This window comes from Aethalodelphis obliquidens, unplaced genomic scaffold (genome assembly GCF_003676395.1).
Source record: "Aethalodelphis obliquidens isolate GAN/ISIS:26980383/991018 unplaced genomic scaffold, ASM367639v1 scaffold19, whole genome shotgun sequence".
Classification (NCBI taxonomy): Eukaryota; Metazoa; Chordata; class Mammalia; order Artiodactyla; family Delphinidae; genus Aethalodelphis; species Aethalodelphis obliquidens.
This window is the reverse complement of record NW_020837963.1, coordinates 17,511,514-17,538,626: the sequence shown is the minus strand read 5'-3', so window position 1 is coordinate 17,538,626 and position 27,113 is coordinate 17,511,514. Positions and strand designations below refer to the sequence as shown.

Sequence of the window (27,113 nt, the reverse complement as noted above, 5' to 3'; positions counted from 1 at the left end):
ACCACACTGTCTTTATTACTGTAGCTAAATAATAAGTCTTGAAGTCAGGTAGACTGATTCCTCCCACTTTTTTTTTTTTTTTATGCTTTAGCTATTCTAGTTTCTTTGCCTTTTTATATAAATTTTAGAATAATCTTGTCTATAGCTACAAAAACAAATTTTGCTGGGATTTTGATAGGAAGTACATTGAGACAGTATATCAGTTTGGGGAGAACTGTCTTTTTCCAAATTTTTTTATGGTGATAAAATACACCTAACATGAAATTTACTACCAATCATTTTTAAGTGAACGGTTTGGTGGTATGAAGTATATTCATATTGTTGTGCAACCATCACCATCTTCATTTCCAGAATTCTTTTAATCTTGCACAACTGAAACTCTGTACCCATGAAACCGTGACTCTCCATGACCTCCTCCCCCAGCCCCTGGAAACCAGCATTCTACTGTCTCTCTTTTCTTTTCTTTTTTAAAAAATTTTAATCTCCCCTTTCCCCCACATCCAGACTCTGGTAACCACCATTTTGCTCTCTATTACTTTGAGTTTGGATTTTTTTTTTCTTTTAAATTCCATGTGTACGTGAGACCACGTAATATTGGTCTTTCTGCGTCGCAAAGTTTCTGTGAAATGTTTTCATATATCACTTGGTGTAATGTCCTCCAGGTTCATTCATGTTATCACAACTGGCAGGATGTCCTTATTTTTTAAGACCGACTAATACTCCATTTTATACATTTACCGCATTTTCTTTATCCATTCATTCATTGATGGACATCTAGGTTGTTCTAAAACCTGTTGGTGAAGTCCCAACACGGACTACAGTTCTACAGTTCGGGTGAGAGGTGCTGGGGCTACAGAGGTTGACAGAATTAAGGTGAAAGGTTGGATGAAAATTGGAATGTTGGGGCAGACTCTGTGTGAAGTGGTTGTGTCTCATTTACGTGAATGTACTCTGGGGATGGATTTTGTGTCTGATTGGGGAAAGCTTCCCCTACCTCGCACTGTAAATCAGAAGGCAGGTGATTCTGCCCTTCAATATTGATTGACCAGGCTAAATGGGAACCAATAACATTGCCTGCGCCCACACAGGCTGTTAATTGTAAACAGTATGGGAAGGAATTCCCTGGCGGTCCAGTATCTAGGACTCCGTGCTTCTACTGCCGGTGGCCCAGGTTCGATCCCTGGTCTGGGAACTAAGATTCTACAAGCCTCGTGGGGCAACCCCCCTCAAAAAAAAAAAAAAAAAAAACAACCAGTATGGGATACCTGGTTGACAAAACATGTTATAAGACCGGTGTCTAGTTGGTTTATTTGAATTTTGGAGGTGCATATATTTCCTCATCTGGAAATATTGCTAGATCTTTTCCATAAAACCATTTGAAAGAAATCCTGGAATCTTTACTCAGACTGGGGCTTATGGCAAAAGGCTGTGAGCGCCACCTGTCAATGGCTGCTGAGCTTTTAGACCAGAGACTTGCCATTTAAGGGGCAATTACTAGCTTGCTATTGGACATTAATGGAAACTGCCCCAATGACTGAAGTACATAAAATAATCTTGAAACCTGAAATACACATGTTGTCTTGGGTGATGTTAAAGAAGCACTCTAATGGAGAAGACAGTGCCCAGAAGGGTTCCATTAGAAAATGGAACCGGTTTTGCAGGCACACGGCCCAGGGAAATGCAGAGAGGTGCACATGTGTTCACAAGCAGGTAGACTCTTTTGCCCTAGGACCGACTTTGGAACCACTTGAGGAATTGCTGAACCTGTAGTTACCTGGGCAGTGCCGTCTGAGTAGCTCTCTATTGACCAAAAAGGAGCTGTTTTGTTTATGGATGGCAGTTTCGAGGTGAGCAGACAGCATCGCGTTGGAAAGGCTACAACTCTGATTGGAAAAGATGAAAACATCAGCTTGGTGGGCTGAGTTACCTGCTGTGAGTCCCTAGATTTGGGTTTTCAAACCAACTCATAGGCAGCGGCTAACGTCCTGTCCATGTGGCTGGGTAGAAGGGCAACAGAAAACTGACCCATTAAAGAGATGCCTATAGGGGGCACGGCCCTGGGGAAATCACTATGGGAGTTTAAGGGGTATGTTAAAGTAGAGCATGTCACTGTTCATTAGAAGACCTCCTTCTAGAATCAGAAGGTGATTGGAACCAGCAAGTGGATATCCTGGTGTGCCCACTTGAGGTGGCCACCTGAGTACCTGAAAAGAGTGGGTATGCGGGGGCTGCAGCTCAAAGACGGGCTGAATCTAGACATTGTCCTCGTGTACCCTCTGGGGCACAAAATGCCAAGAACTTTTTTTTTTAATCTACCAACAAGAATGGCAGGGGCTGCAGATGGCTATGGGGCAGATTCCCCAGGGGGGAAGGCTCAACACAGAGCTGGTGTTTGGACTGATGCTGGTAGCCCTGGAAGGCTACAGATGGGTCTTGACAGGGATAGACATACTCTGGACTGGGCTTTGCATGCCCAGAGGTAGACGCAAATGCTCAAAATACTATGAAAGGACTGGACCAGAAGATATTGCATGAATTTGGACTTCCAAGTTACATTTCTTCAGATCAAAGAACACACTTTATACTAAACCCATAGTGTCCAATAAAATAAAATAAATTAAAAAAAATTTTTAATGGAAAAAAAAGTAAAAATAAGCCCATAGTGTCCAACGATGGGCAAGGAGCTATCACATCAGATGGATGTACCAGGTTGCGCACCATCCTCAGAGTAAAGGTCTAATAGAGAATTGGAACAGGCAATTGAAACGTTTGCAGTCTCAAATGGGGGCGGAGGGGCAGATTTACATGCCTTCATGAGTGTGTGCTGACACTTACCATAAGGAAAACCAAGAAAGGGTCCCCAGTAGGTAGATTTCTCCACTTTTCTGGGGGTTCCAGAGGCGAAGGGGTGGGGGAGAATGCTGCTATGCCTCTGCAGTTCTTTCCGTGGAAACAAGATGGTGGTACGACTACACTTTTCTCTTTTTTCTCCACATTGCCTCAACTTTCTTATTTTTGTGCCTGATGCAGTGGTCCCAAGCACCAAGGCTCCAGCTGTGGATGCTGGAATCAGGGATGATCCCCAAGCAAGAAACTGTAACTATACTTTTAAACCTTTACACCAGAATTCCTAAGAGACTGATGAGTGATTATGCCTTCACTCTACCTGACACAGTTGGGATTGATCATGAATGCAGCTGTATTGCCTAGTGGTTGGCAAAGCCCACTCGCTGTGTGCCTGTGTCACCCTGCCCTATATGATGGGTAGGAGTGGACTGAGAGGAGGATTTTGCTGGACTAGTGTTCGTGCCAGCAGTCCGGAACAGCAGAGTGCTAGGCTGAACATAATATCCTTTCCAATGGGGAAAAGTTTGAGTAAAAGTAAATCACAAATAGAAGAATTGGTAGGCAAGGGGAAAGGAATGAATAAACAGATGATGTGACAAGGAAAATCCAATGCTACATAAATGCCTTGAGCAAGAGATGATACAGTCTCTGAAGAGAGCTCAATTAGAAGATGTCTGGATGGGTGAAGATCACTCCTGTTTTGGGAAACGCATAGAGTCGGATGGAAACTTGCAAACCTGAGTGGCATTGCTTTGGGAGACATTTTGATTGAATGATATGCTAAGCTTGACCAGTTGTTGATGACTGAGTGAAACTCTAGCAAATGTGCTGCTATCTTTTGACTCTTATTTTTCAGGTTCTGTTTACTCCTCACACCTCGAAATGATGTAACACTGGCATCGTCTTAGCAGCAAGATTGCAGTACTGATACTGATGGTCAAATCTGTTGGGAAATTGAATTAAGAACCTCCTACTCCACATTGCCTCCTTCAAATGTTAGGCATATATTTGTTTTGTTGTAGAAGAGCTTTGGATGGATGGCCTTGCCCCAGGAGGTCTGGCCTTTCCCGTTGGCTTCTTGGAGGTATTCTATCTCAGACCTGATAGAAGTGTCCTTGTTTAGATGAGGGCTGGCCAAACTGGATTTTAGGGTGGTCATGCCAGAAAGACCAGTCATGGGATTTAGGTGGAAGTCTCCTGTCATGCATTACCAGCTGACCTGGACTCTGCCTTTAGCCACATGGGCAATCAATCAATCATGCCTAATAATGAAGCCCCAGTATAAACTCTGAATGCCAGAGGAGCTGCCCTGGTTGACAACACTCCATGGATACTGCCACACTCCAGTGCTGGGAGGGTCACATCTGGAGCTCTCCAGACTTTGCCCTGTGCACTTCGTCCCTTGGCTGACATTCGTAAACCATAACCATGAGTAAAACAGATCTCAGTGAGCTCTCTGAGTCCTTCTAGCAAATTATCAAACCTGAGGGTGGCTTGGGAGACCCTCCTCCAAACTTGCAATTGATGTCAGAAGTCTTGGGGACTGTACCCTCAAATCTTGCAATCTGGCTAATTCTGGGCAATAAGTTAAGAAAGAAGGAAAACTCAGATCAATTCCTTTGTTTTTCTAAAAATAACTTCAAAAAGGAAAAGCAAGCAAACAAAAATATGTGCCTTATGCAAACCAAAACCATAATGAAATGTCACTTTACACCCAGTAGGGAGGCTATAATTAAAAAGACAAATGATAGCAACTGTTGGTAGGGATGTGGAGAAACTGGAACCCTTATATACGGTTGGTGGGGACCGTAAAATTGTGCAGCTGCTTTGTTAAAGTCTGGCAGTTCTGGTTAAACAGTTACTAGAAGATCCAGCAATTCCACTCCTAGGTATATACTCAAGAGAAATGAAAAACTTATACATGAATGTTTATGCTCACAGCAGCATTATTCATAGTAGCTAAAAAGTGGAAACAGGGCTTCCTTGGTGGCGCAGTGGTTGAGAGTCCGCCTGCCGATGCAGGGGACACGGATTCGTGCCCCGGTCCGGGAAGATCCCACATGCCGCAGAGCGGCTGGGCCCGTGAGCCATGGCCGCTGAGCCTGCGCGTCCGGAGCCTGTGCTCCGCAACGGGAGAGGCCACAACAGTGAGAGGCCCGCGCACCGCAAAAAAAAAAAAAAAAAAAAAAAGTGGAAACAACTTAGAGGTCCACCAATTGATGAGTGAATAAATGAAATGTGGTGTGTCCACAGAATGGAATATAATTTGGTCATAAAAAGCATGAAGTACTGATACATTGTACCACATGATGAACCTTGAAAACATTATGCTAAGTGCAAGAAACCAGACACAAAAGGCTACACATTCTATAATTCCATTTATATGAAATATGCAGGATACGCAAATCTACAGAGACAGATTAGTGAGTGATTAGCTAGGGCCGGGCCAGGATGGGGAGGAACTGGGGAGTGACTGTGAACGGGTAAGGATTTGTGTGCGCCTTTGGGGGTGTAACTAAATGTTCCAAAATTGACAATGGTGACAGTTGCACAACCCTGACTATACCAAAACCCATTACCTATGCACTTTAAACGGGCGAATTGTCTGGTGTGCAAATTAGATCTCAAAAAGCTTTTTATCTTTTTTAAACCCTGCCTTGGTAAAGGAGATGAACTCTGAGCTCAACGAAACTAAATGATCTGGGCGATTTTTAAAACTCCATGTTAAGGCTTTCCCGGTCCTCTGCAAAGCGAAAGTGGGCTGTTACCATTTTCTAAGTACGCCAAGAAAATACGAAATGGAGCCCGGGATTTCAGAGCTCGATCCCCTGCCTTCCATACACTAACGAGGTGACGAGATCCCGGAACCGGGGCTTAGAAGGCTCCGACCCGCCTCCTCCGGCCTCGGGCGGACGGCACCCGGAGCCACGGCGCGGAGCGGCCCGGCCCCGGGAGCGCGGCTCGGGAAGGCCCGGCACCCGCTCTCCGCGGTCCTAAGCAGCACCCTCGCCACCAGCCGCGAGCGTCACCCAGGGGCGCGCCGGGGGGCGCCACCCGGGCCCCGTCCGCTGCGCGCTCGAGGCAGCCCATCTCGCCGGCGGACGGTGCGGGACCCCGTCCCGACGCTGGGAGCTCGGGGACCCCAAAGGACCGTCCGCTCAATCGGGCGGCAGCCGCCGCGACGCTCTAGCCACTGGAAGCCCCACCCCCCGCGGTCGCGCCCTTCGCAGGCTCCGCCTCTTCCCCTCCGGCCGCCGCCCCGCCCCGCGCCGCGAACCCAAACACCGGGCTCGCACTGCGCGCGGCCGCGCGTGATCGCCGGCGCAGCCGAGCCCTGTGCGCCTGTGCCTGCGCCGCCCGCCCCAGGCCCCGGCCTCGGCCGAGCGATGCTGCTGCTGGCGGCCGCCTTCCTCGTGGCGTTCGTGCTGCTGCTCTACATGGTGTCTCCGCTCATCAGCCCCAAGCCCCTCGCCCTGCCCGGGGCGCATGTGGTGGTGAGTGGCCTCCTGTTGCTGCGCCGCCGCCTCCCGGCCCGCTCGGTCGCCCCGAACCCCGGCGCGCCGGTCCGCGACTCAGGCCGGGCCGCCGACGTCCCCTTCTCCAAATGGAGGGTCACTTGCCGCCCTCCGCCCCTGCACTGTCTGTTCGGAGGGCCTCGGGGACCCGCCCTCCGCTGCCTCTGGCTCCTCCTGGGGCCGGAGAGCGGGGCGGCGCGGGCAGCGCCAGCGAGCTGGGTTCCCGCACTGCAGGGGCTCGGGAGGCTCTCGTTAATCCCCGGGGCATCCCTGGGATCTGGATATTTTTGTCCTCGGGTTTCCCGATGAGTCAACTGAAGAACAGAGAGGCTGAGAAACTTTGCCAAGGACACCGCGGTCGGTGGCTACGCCGGGCAAGGCGCGCGGTCCCGGCGGGGTCGCAAGGAGGCGGGCAGCGGGGAACCGGGTCCCAGCCTCCAGGACCCGCCGAGGCAGCTGGGAACTGGAAGGTGGCCTGTGCGAGTGACAGTTGCCAAAGGAATACAGGAAGTGACTCACCTGGCGGGGGGACGGATTGCTCTAAACCCGGTGGGCTGGCAGCCCTGGCTAGCGGTGTTGAGTCGCTTCTGTACAGTCTACACTGCCTGTCTCTTGTGAGCTCAGCCTGGGGTCGACTGACTGCTGTCCCAGTGCAATCTTCTGCCGTCGTCTTGGAGTCAGAGGGATGAGCAGAACGACCTGGCTAGTTAGTGCTTTAGGAATGAAGGGGATGTGGATGGATTTGGTTTGTTTCTTACCAGAAGCTCATGTCTTCAAGGATCCCTTTTCTGCAGGTGGGGCACCTTTCTTAAACAGAGGGAATGCCTTCTTACCTGCGCCCAGCACGTCACATGTTGCTGTGGCTTTCTGGTCCGTTTTCTTACTTGATTTTCTCACAACCCCGGGGACATTGAGGCGGGAGGTTATGAATAAGCAAAATTTGTTACTAAGCTGGCAGTGCAAATCCTCCTGGTGCCAGAGGTGACATACGGGTGTCTCCGCTAAAATCCGAGCCTCTTCACTGAACTGGGATGGGATGGAATGGTCATTGCTTTTAGTGTGCTTTAAATCGGGACAGAGTTTGTGAATGGGAACATATATTTTCTTTAATTTCTCTCATAAAACTATTAGTGTTTTTCCAAATCCTGCTATTTCTGATGTGGAAGATAGAAGAGGAGGTGAGTGTAAATTCATTACAGAGGGAGAGAAGAGCAAAATTTTACAGTCATGCTAAAGTCTGCAAGTGTCACATCTGCAAGAAGACTTCTGCCTCAAAAGCGTGGCTTTAAAAGTTGGAATTTTCAGAAGTGGTGTTCGCAGAGCATAACTTGTAAAAATGTAAAGTCAAAGCAGTAATGAAAAATTTCATTCAGTGTTTATAAGGGACTTTCAGTTGATGTTGACTCTGGTCCTCCCAGCCCCATCATGCTTCTGCAGGCTGTAGATAAGATAATAAACACATCTCCTGGGGTAGATCCCGAAGAAGTTCTTATTTTCACCATCCCGTTTTAATATGCCACTATAAATAATGTGAGGATGACATGAATAATACACATGATGTCACCACCTGTCTTCTTTTTTAATGTCATAAAAAGAGTGAAAGTGTAATTTTTTTTCTTGAGATTTGTTACGACTAGACCCAGTCGTGTTAGAAAAGGGGCCAATGTTTAGAATGTCTTGCTGATGGGGAAGCATGAGCAGGCTTAGGTCATAACTTGTTTTGTTTTTAGAGCAATTCTGATAAACTAGTGTTATCTCTCTAATTACAGTGGTAAACCTATTCAGCAAGTCTTACACAGTATATACTTATTTAAATCAGCTGTTTTTTTTTTTTTTTTTAAAAAAAGCTGTTTAACTGACTTGGTGAGAACTAGAAAATCAAGTCCTCCCTTTTGGAGAGATGGGTGGGAGCAGCTGTCCTTGCAGCAAAGCACCCCTTCTCTTGCCCTCAGTAAGAGGTATATGGTGCAAATAAAGAGATAGTAACATTTAAAACAATATTTGCAATGAACAGTAAGAGGGAGTGACAAAGAAAGGAATTAAACTGTTATCTTTAGGGTCTCACATCTCAATTTACCAGTGGCCGGGCAACTCAATACTTATTTACCATTTTTCTCAGCCATTAGGAAAATCTCTTATGTTTTCTTATACCAATCAAGAGTAACATAGTCTAGATGGACTTATGTATATTCTTAGATACCTTTTATGAATTAGCTGGCTTGACCTACCTAGAAAGTCAGTTTCCCATGAACCCTGACCCAAAAGTTGAAGTCTTATTCTTGTTTTTATGGACAAATCTTATAAGGTTACCCCTGTCCTTGGCTGTGCAGTAATTTTACATAGCTTGCTTACCTATTAGGGTCTAGAAAAAACGCCAGCAATAATCGGAATATCTACATGGTACTTTAGAGCATATAAATTTTCTCAATAACCTCATCACTTCAGCTTCTATCAATTCACTGAATAACAAATAGTGAAATTTTACTTACAAGGTTTTTTTGGCATTATATTTTTTTCAGGGAAATGGCATCGTACACCATTTTGCAAATTAATGTAGACAAGTATTTAGCAACTGCTTATGCAAAGTGCTGTGCTAGGAATGAGGGAGATAACTTGGACTTGGTGCTTGTTGTCGGGGAACTTAGAGTCTGCTAAGGGAGCTAAGGCAGGTACAGAAGTAACTGCATGAAGTAGAAAGTGACAGGCAAAGGACAGGACAGAGGGACAGAGTCCGGAAAAAATTCTTGGAGGAGGAGACATTGGAACTGGCCTCTGCGAGTTAGGTAGGATTTGGAAATGCAGCTGTGTGGGAGATGTTGAGTGGAGGGACCTCTAGGCAGCAGGAACAACATCATGAAACAGCTAAGGACATTTTTAGGGACCTTGCTAATTGCTATGGAATTGGAATATCTGGTGAAAATTCATAAGCCAAAACTACCCATGAAATATTTCAACAGCAAGGAGGTCCTCGGAGGCAACTGTTAGCTGGGGCAGCAGGTATATTTTTACAGTAACCGGTAGATAATTGGTCAATTTTCCCAAAGAAATCCCTTCATTAGTGAGAAGTTGAGGCTCAAGAGAAAGTAGGGGCGTCCCATGGACATAGGTACATTGTGTAGGAGGATGTCATGATGATTTTAAAATCATGAGATCGATTGGTCAGAGATATTCTTTACAGCATGATTTATATCTAACAGTAAAATATTCGAAATAATCTAAATGTCTAACAATAGGGAAATAGTTAAATATTTTTTGATACGGGTGTTTAATGCAATATTGTAAAGCCTTTTAGTTTTTTAACCTCAGACATTACAAAATAATGTTTTTTAGAGTAGGATGCAAAAGCGTGTAAGGACAGATGCCTCTCTGACACTTGCGTTCCCCCCTCACCTGACAACTCCAGGCCCCCCACTCCCCTGGCCCATGTTGTAAGATGTGTATAGGGAAAATGACTAGAAAGGTAATGTTACATTCGTATTATTAAATAAAATATATATTGAGTCCTTCCTGTATGCCAGGCACTGTACTAAGCGCTAGGGATACAGTGGGGAGCCAAGATAGAGTTGGTATTTTTATGGAGTTTATGGGGTGGTAATGGAAGAGATGGTTGTGAATCAAATAATCACACAAGTAAATGCGTGGCTGTTTGGTTATGGAGTGATGTAAAGCAAAGAAAAAAGAGGATGCAATGCTGCAAAGTGGGTTGCGGTGGGGTAGAGGGCAGTCCATGAAGGCTTTCCTGAGATAGTGAGGTAGAGCTGAGATTTAATGGGTGAATCGATGCCAGTTAGATGAAAAGAGGGGAGGAGAGCATTCCTGGAAGGGAAAATAGAATGTGCAAAGGCCCTGTGGTTGGAGAGAGCATAGAACCGAAAGACAGCCAGTATGGCTGAGCTATAGATGGTGAGGGTTAGACTAGTGCAAGAAGAAAAGCTTTACTTTTCAGTATTTCCATGTGATCATGTATTACTTTATAATAAGCAGTCATTTAAAATATCATAAGTATATGCAAGTGATTATTCTTTTCATCTCCTGTAGAGCTGGTCATGCATAGGAGATGTGTAGTAAAGAAATGGTTCATTTGGGTTTGGACTCAAAGGCAGACTAGTGTTTTTTATTTTTACTTTATTTTATTGAAGTATAGTTGACTTACGATGTTAATTTCTGCTGTATAACAAAATTTTTCATATTTTTTTCCATTACGGTTTATCACAGAATATTGAATATAGCTCCCTGTGCCATACAGTAGGGCCTTCTTGTTTATTCATTCTGTATATACTAGTTTGACCTGCTAATCCCAAACTCCCAATCCGTTCCTCCCCCACCCCCCTCCCCCTTGGCAACCACAGGTCTGTTCTCTGTGTTTGTGAGTCTGTTTCTGTTTCATAGATAAGTTCATTTCTGTCATATTTTACATTCCACGTATAGCGATATCATAGGATGTTTGTCTTTCTCTGTCTGGCTTACTTCACTCTGTATGATAATCTCTGCGTCCCTCCATGTTGCTGCAAATGGCATTCTTTCTTTCTTTTTCATGGCTGAGTAGTATTCCATTGTATATACATACCACATCTTCATCCATTCATGGATGTTTAGGTTGTTTCCATGTCTTGGCTATTGTAAATAGTGCTGCTGTGAACATAGGGGTGCATGTGTCTTTTCGAATTATTAGACTAATGTACTGTTTATTAGCTAGATGTACAGGGCATTTCCCCCTCTCGTCCCCCACCCCCGCCACAGTGAACTCAGAAAAATATCATAGGTGTGCAATTGATAGCTCAGTACTGGAAACAACGCAGGCCTGGCTGACAGTGTAATCTTTCCACGTCTGCACTTAAACTCCATTCATTAGGTCTGGGATGAAGATGCTACAATAGCTGAAGATTTAGTTCCTGTAGGTTGGGTTTTAGAGCCCATCATAGTTATTTTAAATAAACTTCCCACAGAAGGGAAATTTCAAGTGCTAAGATTTCTTAATTTCTGCTTTTAGGTTACAGGAGGCTCCAGTGGCATCGGAAAGTGCATTGCTATCGAGTGCTATAAACAAGGAGCTTTTATAACTCTGGTTGCACGAAATGAGGTAAGTCTTCTAGGTTCATTACTAGTCACCTACTAATTCATCGTTACGTTAGTCACAGAGGCTATGCGACCGTCACAGTGTTCACACCTGTGGGGAAATCGCTCACGTCTGTGGTTGGAGGTGTGATTCCTGAACCACTGGTTATTTCTTGTATTTGGGACATAGACTTCTTGGCTGAAGTCAGGTTAGTTCCACAGATATTTTTTCAGTGCCAGCAACTCTTAGGCAACATCATGGACACTGCAGATCTAGGAGCGGCCAAAACCTAGTTAAGCACACACCTGGCCACAGGAAGCGCGGGGCCCGCCACCTCCCCGGAGGTGCCGACGTGGGGCTCGTTCCTAAGTCCTGAAGGATGACGTGTAGGTGTTTCTCTATAATTTGCTTATGACATGAGCTCCATCTCTAGTGAAACCCAGACCCTGCAGGGGAATCTCACTCTTCCCCAGCAGTTTAGCAAAACATGTGTCTTTCTGTACCGAGTCAACACAAGGTCTGTTTTTCTTTCTTTCTTTTTGTTTTTCAAGTGTCTGTTATTCTTGCCAGAGCCCAGAGCAGTGACACTGTATTCCCACGAGCAGTCATGGCGTCCCCTTGCTCTATGCGCGGGGGAAGGACCACGGCTGTCCTGCCCAGTGCTGTCGTTCTGTGCTTGGCCTAATTGCTTGGGTCACAGTGGGTGCTCCAGACATCTTTGTTGGATGAAGAAATGAAGGGAGGGTTGATGGAGAGAGTGGGTGCTCCAGGGCGGCATCGTTGATTGGGGGATTTGGCTTTACCTGTGAATAAGGAGGGCGGTAGTGTGGTGGCTGCCAGGTAAGGGTGCACAGCTGAGCGGGGCCCAGTGAGGAAGGCAGGTCACGGGGGGCCCGGGGGAGATGCGTAAATAATGACCCAGAATTAGGCTCGGGCGTCCATCATTTCTTTTAAAAATGAAGAAAGGCAGAATTAGCTACCTTTTATTTATCCCCTGACCCCTCCAACAATGCATCTGCTTTGACGTTGAAGCCACCTTCCATGACTGAAAACACGACTGTGAGAAAATGGCATTTTGTGAGATTTAAACAATGCTGATATCTGACAAAAGACAGATGAAAAACGAGACAGGGAGGCCAGCATTTCAGGTGCTCAGAAGCTCTTTCTGTGGTCCTGGCATTGCTGGAGGTGAATGAGCCTTCTGGCACTGATAAAGTCTTTATTTTCTAGTGTAATTTTCTATTCTGATTTTGGCAAAGTCAGGTGGTGTACATCTTTATTAATAGAATAATATAATTTTATTATAGGCACATTCTTGTTTAGAAAACCCACGTGTCTTTCGGAAGGATTCCCCCCTTTTGTTCTTCTCTGCTATCATGATGTATTTAAATTTCAGCTTTTATAGCAAATTAAGGCACTGTAAACCGATCTCTGTCTTCTTGAAAATGACTAAAACAAGCAGAATTGAGACCTTGGAAGAATTACACAATTACATGGGTTAGCTTTGCTTGTCCTCAGAGTATCTTTGAAAGTATCCAGGCATAGGTTTACCTAGTCCGTCTAAAAACTGATTTTGACTATATTTGCTTTTCAGTAGAGGAGGAAAACGTTGGACGATCTCGTAGGAAAGCATTCTTGACATGGAATCACATGTACCCTTAAGTTTGGGAAGCACTGCATATCAGCGTGGTTGTTCTTGTTTCATATCTAAGTAACGTCAAATTAAAACATTTATTAGAATTGATAGGGTGACCCTTAGCAATTCATACTGATAATAGGGGTTTTGAGGTTCATTAATTTTTATTATTATCTTTCTCTGCAATGAATTTTAAAACTTGCTTTCACTTAGCCACAGCTTAGCATACTCTACAGCTATGTGTCCACCATAGCTCTGCAATACGGGTGCTGTCCTGCGTGTTTTTGGCATTTAATAAATCCTTGTACAACTAATTGCTTTTTCTCTCCTTTTAAACAAACAAGTGGACAAATAGACAATCAGTAGAACTAATTGTTCTCTGTTACTTTCAGGACAAACTGTTGCAGGCAAAGAAAGAAATCGAAAAACACTCTATTAATGATAAACAGGTAAAAATCACTGCCCTCATGACGCATTTTCTATACTAATCAACACAGGTGTGCAGAGGAAGAGAAGAGGTACTTCAACTGTGAATAGTTCATTGAAAGCACGTAAGCTTTTCCTAATTAAAATACATATTAGGCTGTCTTTAAAAAGATGGAATTATTTGAATTGTCTAGGATTTCATGTTGTTACCAAAAACAATGTATAGACTCTAACACACATACACACACAAATGATCAAATAACAGAATGCTTTCCTAGAAAATGATTTCATTTCAATTATTTATTCAAATTAACTTAAGGGGAAGGAGGTATTAAATGTTTTTTTTGGTTGTGGAATTTTTTGATGAATAAAATGGTATGTATATATATACAATATGTATTTTAGTATAAAACATAATAATAAATTGATAGCCACACACTCATCACCAGCTTAAGAAATGGCATTTACCAGGGCCCCTGAAGGCTCCTCTGTTCCCCCCATCCGCCTCATCTTCCCGTCTCATTCCTAGAGGCAACCCCCAACTTGATTTTTGTGTTACTTCTTCCATTGCTCTTTAAAAATCATTTGTCCATACATGCATGTGACACTAAGAAGAGTATTGTTTACTTCGGCTTCTTTTTGAACTTTATGGCATCATTCTTATTTTGATAGCTTTATTGTGATATAATTCACATACCATAAAGTTCACTGATTTAAGGTGTACAATTCGGTGGTTTTTAGCTTATCCACAAAGTTGCACAGTTATCACCAGAATCAATTGTAGAATACTTTCATCATCCCATAAAGGAAGCGCATATTCATTAACAGTCACTCCTTGTTCTCTCCCAACCTGCTCCTAGCCCTCGGCAATCACTAACCTACTTTCTCTCTCTAGGTTTATATAACATCATTCTTTGTGTACTCTCATGCAACTTTATTTCTTCACCTGATACTATTGTTCAAATTCCTCTCTGTTGCTGCATAAAGTAGTAGTTCATTCTTTTTTTTTTCCTGCTGTCTAGTGTTTTCTTGTATGTATAGACAACCTTCCATTCATCAGTTCTACTGTTGGGTGGATACTTAGGTTGTTTCCAGTTTTTTTGTTAGTTTGCTTTGTTTCTTGCTATTACTAAAGTGTATCCCTTTGTGCACTTGTGCAAGAGTGGAACATACCTAGAAATGGAATTGCTGAGTTGAGCGTATGCATCACCAAAGTGTTTACACTCTCACCAGTAGTGGTCGTTGACTCTTTGCCAACACTTGGTATTGGCAGACTTTCTAATTTTTGCCTTTCTGATGAGTTTTAAGTGGTGTTTCACTGTAGTTTTAATTGCCTCTTTTCTTTCCACGAGAATATATTAGAGAACTTTGCATGTCAATATAAATGAGTTGGCCTCATCTTTTAAAACTGCTGTGGCATAATATTGAGTACCCCAGAGTTTATTTAACCTGTTGCCTCTCGTTGGCTATTTGTATTTTGTTTTCTTTTGCATTCTATGCTGCACATAAAAATCCTCATCCACCTCTCTTTGTGCACCTATGTGAGTTTTCCTCTAGTACCGTGGCCTCTGCCTGTATCTCCTCTGAAGCCCACAAACATTAGAAAGCTGCCAGCTCAGCAAATCTCCCCAGTTTCCTGTTTTTTTAAATATCCCTGCAACTTCTGATAGAGAATGAAACATCAGCCACAGATCTGAAATGTCCTGGCTGAAGGCCAGTCACGCCTGCTGCTAGCGCCATCTCTGCTCTAGGCTTCTTCCTCATTATCCCCACTCCTTCATCTATCAGGAGGCTTCAGGTCATGTGGAAAGTTCTTGACTTGCACATCAAGGAAGGCGAAGATCATCGGGCTGGGCTGGGCAAGTGGGGGCCTGATCCTGCCGCTGGGCCCAGAGCTGGCTTGTTACTCCTCTTAGCAAAAGCAGTGCCCTGGGGGCATTCTTTTTCCTGGGAGTTTGTAAACATTTTTTTTGAAATGTTACTGACCTGTGGTATAGGTTTTATTCACAGTAAGTGATCTAATACCGTATGAAAAGGCATGTTTAAAATTAATTGTATGATTCCTACTCTCTTTTTTAAAATATGTCTTCTGTATGATGATGGGATAGAATTCAAGGACAAGCCCACTAGTCTGGAATATTCCAGGTTACGTTTGCGAAGGGGCTTGTTTCCTTTTCATAGGAATTTAGACCATTAGGATGGGGTTCCTTCTTGCATTAAATACAACTTCCTGCCTGATGTTATCAGTCCTAAGGCAACGGGGCTCTTTTTATCCAACCCTTTGGCCTCACTTCTCACATTGTGGCTTCTTAGAGCTGGAAGGGATCTGGCTCGTCGCTAGCCTGTGACGCTGTTACTGTACAGATGAGACCACTGCAAACGTCTTGGGTTCCACTCAGCTGGTGAATGAAGGGACAGGATTGGAACCCCGGCTTCCCCAGTGCCGTGCCTGTTCTTCCCACCACAACACACGGCCTTGGACTTGCAACTGCACCTGGGTGCATATCGTGGGTGTGTGCACCCTTCCGTACACACACGCTCTGTCTTCCACTTAGCTTGGCGGCCAGTCTCAACAGGGAGGAAACCATGGAAAGGCTGAGAAACTGCAAACACCCTTCTGCTTCTCTCAGTGACCTCCCTGGGAACATAGAACATTTCCTATGTCAGAGGCCTAAGCTCTGATTTGAAAACATTGTCTGAAAAGGAAAGTTAAAACGGTAGCTTGGGCTTCCCTGGTGGCGCAGTGGTTGAGAGTCTGCCTGCCGATGCAGGGGACACAGGTTCGTGCCCCAGTCCGGGAAGATCCCACGTACCGTGGAGCGGCTGGGCCCGTGAGCCATGGCCGCTGGGCCTGCGCGTCCTGAGCCTGTGCTCCGCAACGGGAGAGGCCACAACAGTGAGAGGCCCGTGCACCGCAAAAAAAAAACAAAAACAAAATTAAAAAAAACAGTAGCTCACTGTCCCCATTAGTGTTCTTAATTTCTATTTCATAAATTTCTATCAAAGTAAGCACCGAGGGACTCCCCTGGTGGTCCAGTGGCTGAGACTCCACACTCCCAATGCAGGGGGCCCGGGTTCAATCCCTGGTGAGGGAACTAGATCCCACATGCATGCCGCGACTAAAAAAGATCCCGCATGCCGCAACTAAGACCCAGCGCAGCCAAATAAATAAATAGATAGATAAATAAATACATACATTCCCCAAACAAAGTAAGCACCGAGATACATGCTTTTCCCCCCTTTTCCCCTCCCTCCCTCCCTTCCTTTTCAAAGACTAAATGGCTGAGCTCTTCCCACCATCCCTCTGTGCTGTGCATCCCTAAACATGGCCAGGTTTGTACTAGGTGGGCTTGGCCTCAGCTTGGTGACCCCTCATCTAGAAAATCTGTAAATGGCAGTTCAGTCCAGAGTCAGGGACCTCAAGCAAACCTCAGAGTGAACCAAATGTGACTTGGTTTCCCCCCGGCTCCCACAGGCCCAGATTTGCCCTTGGCTTAGTGAGATGATTCCACCAGCTTAGCCTCCCAGCCCAGCTGGACTAAGGAGGCTTCTGGAAGTAGATCCTGTTGACTTATCTCTTTATTCCACCTACTGGTATTGAATCCCAAGAGGGCAGTGATGGCTCTGATACTGCTCCAAGAGGAGTATTTTTTTAAACGTATTTATTAAGTTTGCTATTATTTTTTGACCCCTTTATTGAGGTAGGATTTGTGTACAATGAACCACACCAATTTAAAGAGTTCAGTTGGATGGCTTTGGACGGATGTATCACTGAATGCTTGTGAAACCACCCCTGAAATCCAGACACAGAGCATTTCCATCACCCCTGGAGTTTGCCCTGCCCCTCTGCACCCCATTTCTCCCTCTACTCCTGGGTGCACAGGGCTTGTGATGTACTTCCTGTCACTGCAGGCTAGTTGCGTTTTAAGAGGAGAGTTTTTACATTTCTTTTCTCTTTCTAGCTTTAGTGAGGCATACATAGACAAAAATTGTATATATTTAAGGTCTGCAACGTGACGATTTAATATATGTTTACACTGTGTAAGAGTGACCGCAAACAAGTGGATTAACACGGCCAACACCTCACGTAGTTACCGCTTTTGTGTGTGTGGTGAAAACACTTCAGATCTACTCTCTTAGCAGATTACAAGTCTACAGTACAGTATTAATAACAATAGTCACTATGCTGGGCATTTGATTCCCAGAACTTATTCATCTTCCACCTGAAAGTCTGTACCCTCCAACCAGCATTTCTTAGAACATTCTTTTGAGTTTGCTCAAAAGAGTTTTCTTCAAGAAAGTGCACCCCTGACCCCATTTGTCTCTCCGAACTGCATTGTCAGCAGATTTCAAACCCTGCAATCTGTACCTCCAAAACTGGACTCCTTCTCTATTGGAAAAAAATTGCCTTTAATTTAAAAAAAAAAAAGTTCTTTTAAAGGTAGTTTCAGACCCCTGCATAGCTTTGATTATTTTTTTCTCTGTCTAACAGGTGGTGCTTTGTATATCAGTTGATGTATCTCAAGACTACAGCCAAGTAGAGAATGTCATAAAACAAGTAAGAGGTTGGGTTAATTGGAATTAATCCGCTCGCCTTTCGATTGGTTTGCCATTTTGGTGTGTGGCTTGGAGTTGACATATCTTCCTTGTAGATTTAATAGTTTTATAGATTTTATTTATTGGCATTGATTGGCTACCAAGGGATTCTTTTCTTCTCTTTCTTAATGCCCACTCTGATACATTTTTCCAGGCACAGGAGAAACTGGGCCCAGTGGACATGCTTGTAAACTGTGCAGGAATGTCACTTGCAGGAAAATTTGAAGATCTTGAAGTTAGTACTTTTGAAGTAAGTAAACATTTGTTTTTTCCTCATTGGGGTAGCCCATGCACTAAAAGGGAGGACTCATTCCTGGCTAAAGGCTTTATGAATGAAATAGGTGAAATGCGTTCAGATTTAACAGAAGCTTTAGAAAACTAGAGGATGGACAAGATTTTAGTCACAGTGACCATCCAGCCTTAGAAGTTTAGACAAGTCTCTGGACCTTGGTTTCCTCAGCTGTAAAATGGGAATGAAACCTCCAACCTGACACAGATTACTGCGTTGATTCACTGAGGTCATATCATCAAGAGAGCTCTTTGTACGCCAAGAGAGGCTGGATTTTCTTGTCAGGTATCAGTGTTTTTAACAACGAAAACCCAAAAAAGGTGAAGAGCAGACTCTAGAGTTTTGAAACCAAGAGACAAAGATAATGTGTCATATTCATATTGATGTTTTTAAAAAGGTCAGCCAAAGAAACGCACATCAGATCTGAAGGCTTTCTTAGGTGCAAAACATGTTTTTCTTTTGTTGACATTGCATCAACCATCTCTTTCTTACTGGTCTCTAGAGCCTTCCTGCTAGCCATGGGTTTTGAATGATTTGCTCTGTGAAGTTAAAATGCATCCCCCTCTTATGGAAGAGGAGACTCCAAGAGCAGCAGTTTGGACATCTTGCTTCTGGCAGACTGTGGGAAAGCACCGTAAACTCTGTGATTAGGCGAGCTAGGCGAGTCCAGATGGAGAGGGAAGCAGAGGGATGCCGTAGCAGGGACTCTAGTGTCTTAAGGCTCCTTTATCAACTCGGCATAAAAGATAGTTGTCTTGACCTGTATGCCATTATCTCTAAGTATTGACAGGGAGATTTTGAAGATTTTCTCAACAGCTGTGTAAAAAATCAGTTGTGGGAAATAGTTGTAGTCTAGGTATGAAATGATGAGGGGAGAGACTTCAGAGGCGGCCAGCGAAAGAGGAGTATGTGTGTGTGCGTGCATGCGTGTGTGCGTGAAAGATGATATAAAGGGAGAATCAGCAGACTCACCTTGACCGGCTGTGGACGGCAAAGAGGATGGAGGTGTAGGTAGCTATGTGGCTGTAATAAATAAATGCATAGTTGTAAAGCCAAGACCTCAGGACGTGGGGTGTGTCCAGGGGCAGAAGGGGAGGGATTGTTTCCAATTGTGGGTCTGATGGAAGTCCGAAGGTAATGGAGTGAATGATTTGTGGGGATTTATAACTGAGAAGAATAGAAGAAACTGAGAGTATAAGACCAGGTGACTGTGTGGGACTTCCCTGGCGGTCCAGTAGTTTAGACTCCGTGCTTCCACTGCAGGGGGTGTGGGTTCGATCCCTGGTCAGGGAACTGAGATCCTGCATGCCACTCGGTATGGCCAAAAAAAAAAAACAGGTGACTGTGTGTGGGTATCAATGACAAGGAGAAAACGTGAAGCAGGTGAGATGAAGGAAGAAGTACAATTCATGTATAGAATATGAAGCATGCTGAAATATTTAAAAAAAAAGCACAAATCTAATCTTTTTTAAAAAACTCACTTTATTCTCAACCTTCAGTCTCCAGCACACTATCTCCTTCCTTCTGTCTGTCTGTCTCTCATTCTCTCTCACTTTCGTTTAGAAAAACAATCGATTTCTTTCCCACCCACACCAGTACCCACGCACACAGACTGTTTGTTGCTCTGTCCCCAGCAGCATGGGACAGTAGGAGAAAAGCTGGCCTTTGGCATCAGACTAAACCAGTTTTAAATCTTAGCACAACTGGTTTCAAGTCTAACCATTTACTAACTGTGATCTCAGGCAAACCGTTCTTCCTTCTGGCCTCAGGTTTTCCTCCATCCTCAGCCTGCATCTCTGTGAATGGGACCTACGGCGCCCAGGGCCATGAGGATGAAGTAGCCTAATTGGGTGCATAACGCTCAGCTCAGGGTAGCTGTGTGTGAATATTAATGTCCTTTGTCTTTTATTCATTCAACCCACCAATATTCGAGAAAGCCTCTAGTGAATCGAGTGCCATTCTAGGGCCCGGGGATGCCGTGGTGAGCGGGAGAATAAAGGCTTGGCCCAGCTAGGGTGGGACAGACCAGGCGGGATCCAGCTTCTCAGCAGTGTGATTACAGATGCGCCAAGTATTGATTCTCGGGGGAGAGGAAATGGGAAAGGAAGAGAGGAGGCTCTTTTACACAGTGTGGAAGGTGACCCGAAGAGCAGGTGCAGAGACAGCAAGAAGGAGATCCAGTCCGGAGAGCCAGTGGCTGCAGGGGCCCCGAGGTGGAAAGAGCCGGGCAAACTCCAGGAGCTTGACCAGGAGGCCAGGAGGCCAGAGCTTCCTGAGCCCTGGGCACGTGGGATGGGGCCACTGTGGATTTCAGCTGAAAACCTCTGAAGGGGTTGAAGCCAGGCTGGGGAGTAGTGAGATCTGCATCGCAGCTTATAGAGGCTCCTTCTGCCTGCTGCGTCAGGAGACTGAGGACTGTCAGGGTGATTAAGACAAGGGTCGGCGGTGTTGGGAAGTGGATGCAGCTGCCGGCGTGGGTCACCGTGGAGTGGGGAGAGGTCAGCACGGCGCAGGGGCTTAAGCAGCTGACAGGGGATGTTGGAATTGGCCTCACCTCCGAAAGGACTGGGCTCTAAAGAGGAAGCCTGGTTAACCCCAAACCTGTTGCTCTATTCCAGTGACAGGGCCTCGTTCCAGGGATGGTTTGCTGTGGGCCCCGCCGTCTCTGGCCATCGCCCCTCTACCCCTGGCTGCCCTGAGAGGAGGCAGGAGGCCACTGTGCTGCAGAGGGCGTCCCCTTCGCAGGCCATCACGCGCCCCTCTGCTCTCTCCCACCTCGGTCTGGTCACTTGCCTCGTTCTGGTCAAGTCCAGGTGTGGGCTTATCACCGACACCCCCTGTTAGAACACACACTACCACGTTTGATGCATTTTCTGAAGATAAGAGTTCCTTTTTCTTTAAGATGAATTCTATCTCAATTATGTTCTTTGGTTTGTTTGGAGTATTTTTCATTTTAATTTTGCTGACGTTCACATGCGTGTACATCGCAGGTACACAGTAGTTTGTGCTGTCGTGACTCATTGCCGGGGGACTTAAATTAAGCATGTCCTGTGTGGCTCCACGGGGAGAGGGCTCGTGGAAATGTGCTCCTGGTCTCCCCTGGACTTTGGCCGGTGCCTGTTGCCCTGGCTGGTCTCGCTTTGTGTCCTTTCACTGTGATAAGCCTCAGTCGTGAGCACAGCCGTGTGCAGAGTCCCCTGAGACCTTGCAGCGAATCGCCCACGCTGGAGGTGGTCTTGGGGAATACCAACACTTCTCTTAATTTTCCTTTTCAGTGGTTTTCTCTGTGGGTTCTTGGAGCTGTGTCTTGTTTTATCTACCTGTAGCTATCAATGAGAGCAGTTTTTGTTGGGGATTACACGGCTGCTGTAGATCCATTTGGGGAGAACAGACATCTTAATAACGTTGAGTCTTCTAACCCTTATGACATAATATATATCTCCATTTATTTAGCTTAAGTTTTCTTTAATCTCTCTCAGCAGTGTTTTGTCATTTTCAGCGTATGGGTCTTGCACGTTGTTTTTCAGTATTTCATGTCTTTTGATGATAGTGTAAATGGTTTTTTTCATTTCAATTTCTGAGTGTTCATTGCTAATATAGAAAAATACAATTGATTTTTGTGTACTGATCGTGCAGTGTTGCTGAACTCAACTACTAATTCTAGCGCTCATTGGACTTTCTACATCCAAGGTCGTGTCATCTGCAAGTGTTACTTCTTCCATTCCCATCTGCATACCCTTATTCCATGGGCTGGAACTTGCAGTACAGTGTTGAATAGAAGTTGGTGAAAGCAGACATCCTTGTCGTGTTCCTGACCTTAGGGAGGAAGCACTCAGTCTTTTACTATTAAGTATGATGTTAGCTGTAGTTTGTTTTTGTTCTCTTTTTTAATTCTTTTTTTTTTGGCTGCACTTCACAGCTTACAGGATCTCAGTTCCCTGACCAGGGGTTGAACCCAGGGCCACAGCAGTGAAAGCCCAGAATCCTAACCACTAGGCCACCAGGGAACTCCCTGTTTTTTGTTTTTGGTAGATGCCCTTTATCAAGTTTAGTAGTTTATCCTAGTTTGCAGAGAGTTTTTATAAGGAATGAATGTTGAATTTTGTCAGATGCTTTTTCTGCATCTATTGGGATGATCATAGAGTTCTTTTTTAGTTTGTTAATACGGTGAATTACATTGACTAGTTTCCAAATGTTTCCAACCTTGCATTCCTGGCATAAACGCTGCTTGGTTGTGATTATTATTATCCTTTCTTTGTTCTTGAGGGATATTAGCTGTACTGTTTAGTAATGTTATTTTGTGATTTTTGTATAAGGGTCAGGGTGGCCTCATGGCATGAGTAGGGGAATATTCCCTCCTTTTCAATTCTCTGGAAGAATTTGTGTAGAATTGATTTATTCTGTTTTAAAGGTTTGGTAGAATTCGCCAGTGAAGCCTGAGGTTTCCTTTGTGGGAAGGTTTCTAACTTTAGTTTCTTTAACAGATGAAGGGCTACATCTATATCTTTTTATCTGTTTCTTTTGGAGTGACCTTTGGTAGCTTGTCTCTTTTAAGGAATCTGTCCATTTCATCTACGTCGTTGAATGGACAAAAGTTATTCGTCATATTCCCTTATTATTATTTTAACATCCGTAGAGTTTGTAGTGATGTCACCTCTCTCATTTTTGATATTGATTATTTGTGTTCCTTCTCTTTCCTACCAGTATGACTACAGATTTATCAGTTTTGTTGATCTTCTCAACAACCAGCTTTTGGCTTTATTGATTTTTCTATTGTTTTTTTTTTGTTTTCTACTTCATTTATTTCCTTTTATTTTTATTACTTTTTTTCCTGCTTACTTTTGTTTTAAGTTGCTCTTCGTTTTATAATTTCTTCAGGCGGAAGCTGAGGTCATCCATTTAAGGCTTTTTCCCTTTTCTAGCACAGATACTTAGTGCTGTGGATTTCCACCTAAGTTCTGCGTTAGCGGCATCCTACAAATTTTGATAAGTTGTGTTTTCATTTTCATTCAGTTAAAAATATTGTATAATTTCCCTTTCCATTTTCACTTTGACCCTTGGATTATTTAGAAGTGTTACTTAGTTTTTAAATATTTGGGGGATTTTCCAGAAATCTTTCTCTTTTTGATTTCCAGTTGAATTCCATTGTGGTCAGCAAACATACTTTGTATGAGTTGAATCCTTTTGAATTTATTGAGACTTGCTTTATAGCCCAGAATATCGTTTATCTTATAGCCATTCCCTGTGCACTTGAAAAGAATATATAGCGTCAGCCCCGCATATCCGAGGATACAGACAGCTGACTGTACCGTGCCATTTATATGAGAGACTTGAGCATTTGCAGATTTTGGTATCGGGGGTGTGTGTGTGTGTGTGTGTGTCCTGAAACCAATCGTCCATGGATACTGAGGGTTGGTGGTATTGTGCTGTTTTGGGTGGAGTGTTCGATCAGTGTCAACAACATTGTTCAGGTCTCCTGTCTCCTTACTGATTTGTGTCTGCTTGTTTGTCAATTATTGAAAGTGGGGTACTGAAATCTCTGATTATGACGGTGGGTGGGTTTGTCTATGTGACTCTTTTAAGCAGACTCCGTCCGCATTCCTGTCCTCCAGCCCCACGCCTGCCCTCCTGCCCCCAGCGGTGCTTGGTGTGCTGCATGGGCCTTTGGGGGCTTCTGTGGTTTAACCTTGCTTCTTAGTTTATCTTCTCCTCACCTCGCATTCAGCTTTCTGCCAGGTTAGTTCTCACTCGTCATTCTTTTCAACGTCCGAAATGTCATTGCTGCGATTTTCTTTGCTCACGTGGATTCTTGCCTTGAAAAAAATCTCTATTGAGATTTTAGTGGGGTCTCTGAAGGGAGCTAAGGTTTACACATGGCTTCAGTATGCCTTCTTTTTTTGTCAAACCAATATAATGATATTAAAAAACATTTAGGGGGGAAAAATGGGAATCCCAGAATCCTAACATAGTCACTCACAATTTTCTACATTTCTTTGGTTTTGTACCTGTGCACATGTACTTTTATTTAATATTCAAAATAGTTGCAGTCACGGTGTAAATACTGTCTGCCCTCTGCTTTTCTTTTTTTTTCTTTTGCGGTACGCGGGCCTCTCACTGTTGTGGCCTCTCCCGTTGTGGAGCACAGGATCCGGACGCACAGGCTCAGCGGCCATGGCTCCTGGGCCCAGCCGCTCCGCGGCATGTGGGATCTTCCCAGACCAGGGCACGAACCCGTGTCCCCTGCATCGGCAGGCGGACTCTCAACCACTGCGCCACCAGGGAAGCCCTGCCCTCTGCTTTTTTTAAACTAAGTATTTCCCCCTGGCCTGCTGGTGTTTCTGGTCATTGTTTCTAAAAGTTACTTAATGCTGTTGAGTTAACATTTCATGATGGACTTAAAGTTTGCCAGTGAAGTGTTTGGTTTCACATGGTGATAGATCGAGTATTTTTACAAGACTTTTAATATAGAAACATTGTAATGCAGTATCCTGAGACTTTCAGGTTGAAAATGTAAGGTTTTTAAGAGTTCCCAGGATGAGGGGGAAGTAGATCTTGGTGCCTCTGTGAGTTCTTACCCATCATAATATAAGAGCCGACATTTATTGAGTAATTGCTACAGGTCAGGGGCTGTGCCAGGCGCTTGCCTTGTGTTTCCTTTCAATCCTTGCTGCAGGCCTGTGAGATCACACCCATATTAACCCTGTTTTCACTGAGGAACTAAGTAGAGTGTCTGACTTTTCTGTTCATCATCAAATAGGCAGTAAATGGTAGAGCCCAGGCTTTACACCGCAGTCGCTGCTGTCAACCCCGGTCCCCATCTCTTTGTGGTCTTCCTGTCACTTAGAACTAATAGGGCTGGAAATACTTGAAGCTCTTTCCTCAAAACTGTTTCTCAGAAAGTGTTACCTGTAACATGCAGTGTACTTTTTATAAGGAGAAGACTAATTTTGACCAGTCTTCCGCAAAGATGTAAGTGCTGTCGTCGTGCGAATGTAAGGCTAGATTGAAATAGGCTCCCAGTGGTAGGTCCTGTGTGTCACGGTCACTTACAGGATCATTAGGCCTTCATTCGTTCAGCAGATCGGCTGAGCTCCCAGTCACTTGGGCTCCACTGACGAGCTCAGACTTGGTGAGAAGGCAGGATGCCCGTGGGATGCAGCCTTGGGGCGTTGACCTTGCTTAGTTCTCGTGGCCTCTTTGTTCCCTGCAGAGATTAATGAGCGTCAACTACCTGGGCAGCGTGTACCCCAGCCGAGCGGTGATCACCACCATGAAGGAGCGCCGCGTGGGCAGGATTGTCTTCGTGTCCTCCCAGGCGGGGCAGCTGGGCTTATTTGGTTTCACAGCCTACTCTTCGTCCAAGTTTGCCATCAGGGGATTGGCGGAAGCTTTGCAGATGGAGGTAAGAGCTGTCTGCAGTCAGCCCAGCAATATGCCCCCTTTGGTCTGCAACTCCTTCCACGTGTCATTGTCTTAAATTAGAGATTTGTAGATTTGGCGTTAGTGAAGGAGAATTGGCGCAACCCCTGAACTTTGCAGTTAACATGCTTTTCACCGCATAAAAATTTAATACACAGTTAGCACTACTAACATCTTCGTAGCATTACAGGCATACCTCAGAGATTTTGTGGGTTCGGTTCCGGATGCAATAAAGTGAATATCGCAGTAAAGCGAGTCACATGAATTGTTTGGTTTCCCAGTGCATATAAAAGCCGCGTTTACACAGGACTGTGGTCCATTAAGAGTGCATAGCATTATGTCTAAAGAAACAATGTACATTCATTCCTTAATTAAAAAATACTGTATTGCTAAAAAACGTTAACCATCATCTGAGCCTTCAGTGGGTCTTGGTAATAACATCGAAGATCACTGATCTCAGATCACCATGACAAATGTAATAATAATGAAAAAGTTTGCAGTATCGGGAGGATTACCAAAATGTGTCTTAGAAACACGAAATGAGCAAATGCTGTTGGAAAAATGTTGCCAGTAGACTTGCTCAGTGCAGGGTTGTCACAAACCTTCAACTTGTAAAAAATGCAGTATCTGTAAAGCGCAGTAAAGCAAAGCATAATAAAGTGAGGTGTGCCTTTACTGGCCTAATACTGTGTGAGTGTTTGTAAGATATTTTATTCTTTAACTTTTTGTTGTTGTTGTTCTTTAACATTTTTAAAGATACCCCTTTAACAAAAAAGGTCTGTCCTTTATGACTGACTAATAAAACTAACGTGTTTGAAGAAAGAGCTACTGTGTAGCTCTCAGTTTTTAGACAGATTCATTTAGCTTGATCTCAGTTTCCTTGTTTGTAAAAATGAGAAACTAAAAATTGCATTTGGCTTTCCTGATACTTATATTTTAATATCCTAAAGAAATATTGAATGTGAGTGCGTTTTACGTTCACAGTGAATAGAACATCTTGTGGAAGGAGGATGTGGTTAGGATTAGCATAAAATAAGCACTTGTCAGATGTGTATAACCTTCCTCCTCAGCTGCGTGAAGTAGACTTCTGCATTGTTGTCACATGGGGATGCTTAGAGAGCATCGCACGTATTTTTCCAAAATCACGTACTTTAAGGTAAAATTCTTTCTATTTCTGTATACAGTTGACCTTGAACATCACACATTTGAACTGCGCAGGCCCACTTATTTGTGGATTTCTTTCAATAAAGACTATAGTACCTCATGATCTGAGGTTGGTTGAATCCGTGGATGCGGCTCTGTGGGTACGGGGGGCCTCCTGGAAAGTTA

At 44.4% G+C, this 27,113-nt stretch overlaps 1 protein-coding gene across 2 annotated transcripts in view; it reads left to right on the top strand.

Moving 5' to 3' along the window:
* Nucleotides 1–6,159: 6,159 nt before the first annotated feature.
* Nucleotides 6,160–27,113, top strand: part of KDSR (3-ketodihydrosphingosine reductase) — a 39,070-nt gene continuing 18,116 nt past the window's right edge. For both annotated transcript variants that reach the window (XR_003435296.1, XM_027118706.1), the window contains exons 1-6: nt 6,160–6,341; nt 11,353–11,442; nt 13,447–13,503; nt 17,973–18,038; nt 18,231–18,326; nt 25,576–25,767. Coding sequence is in view for 1 of the 2 variants with exons in the window: in XM_027118706.1 (XP_026974507.1) it covers nt 6,234–6,341; nt 11,353–11,442; nt 13,447–13,503; nt 17,973–18,038; nt 18,231–18,326; nt 25,576–25,767 (609 nt within the window). In the remaining variant the exon portion in view is untranslated. The remainder of the gene's footprint in view (nt 6,342–11,352; nt 11,443–13,446; nt 13,504–17,972; nt 18,039–18,230; nt 18,327–25,575; nt 25,768–27,113) is intronic.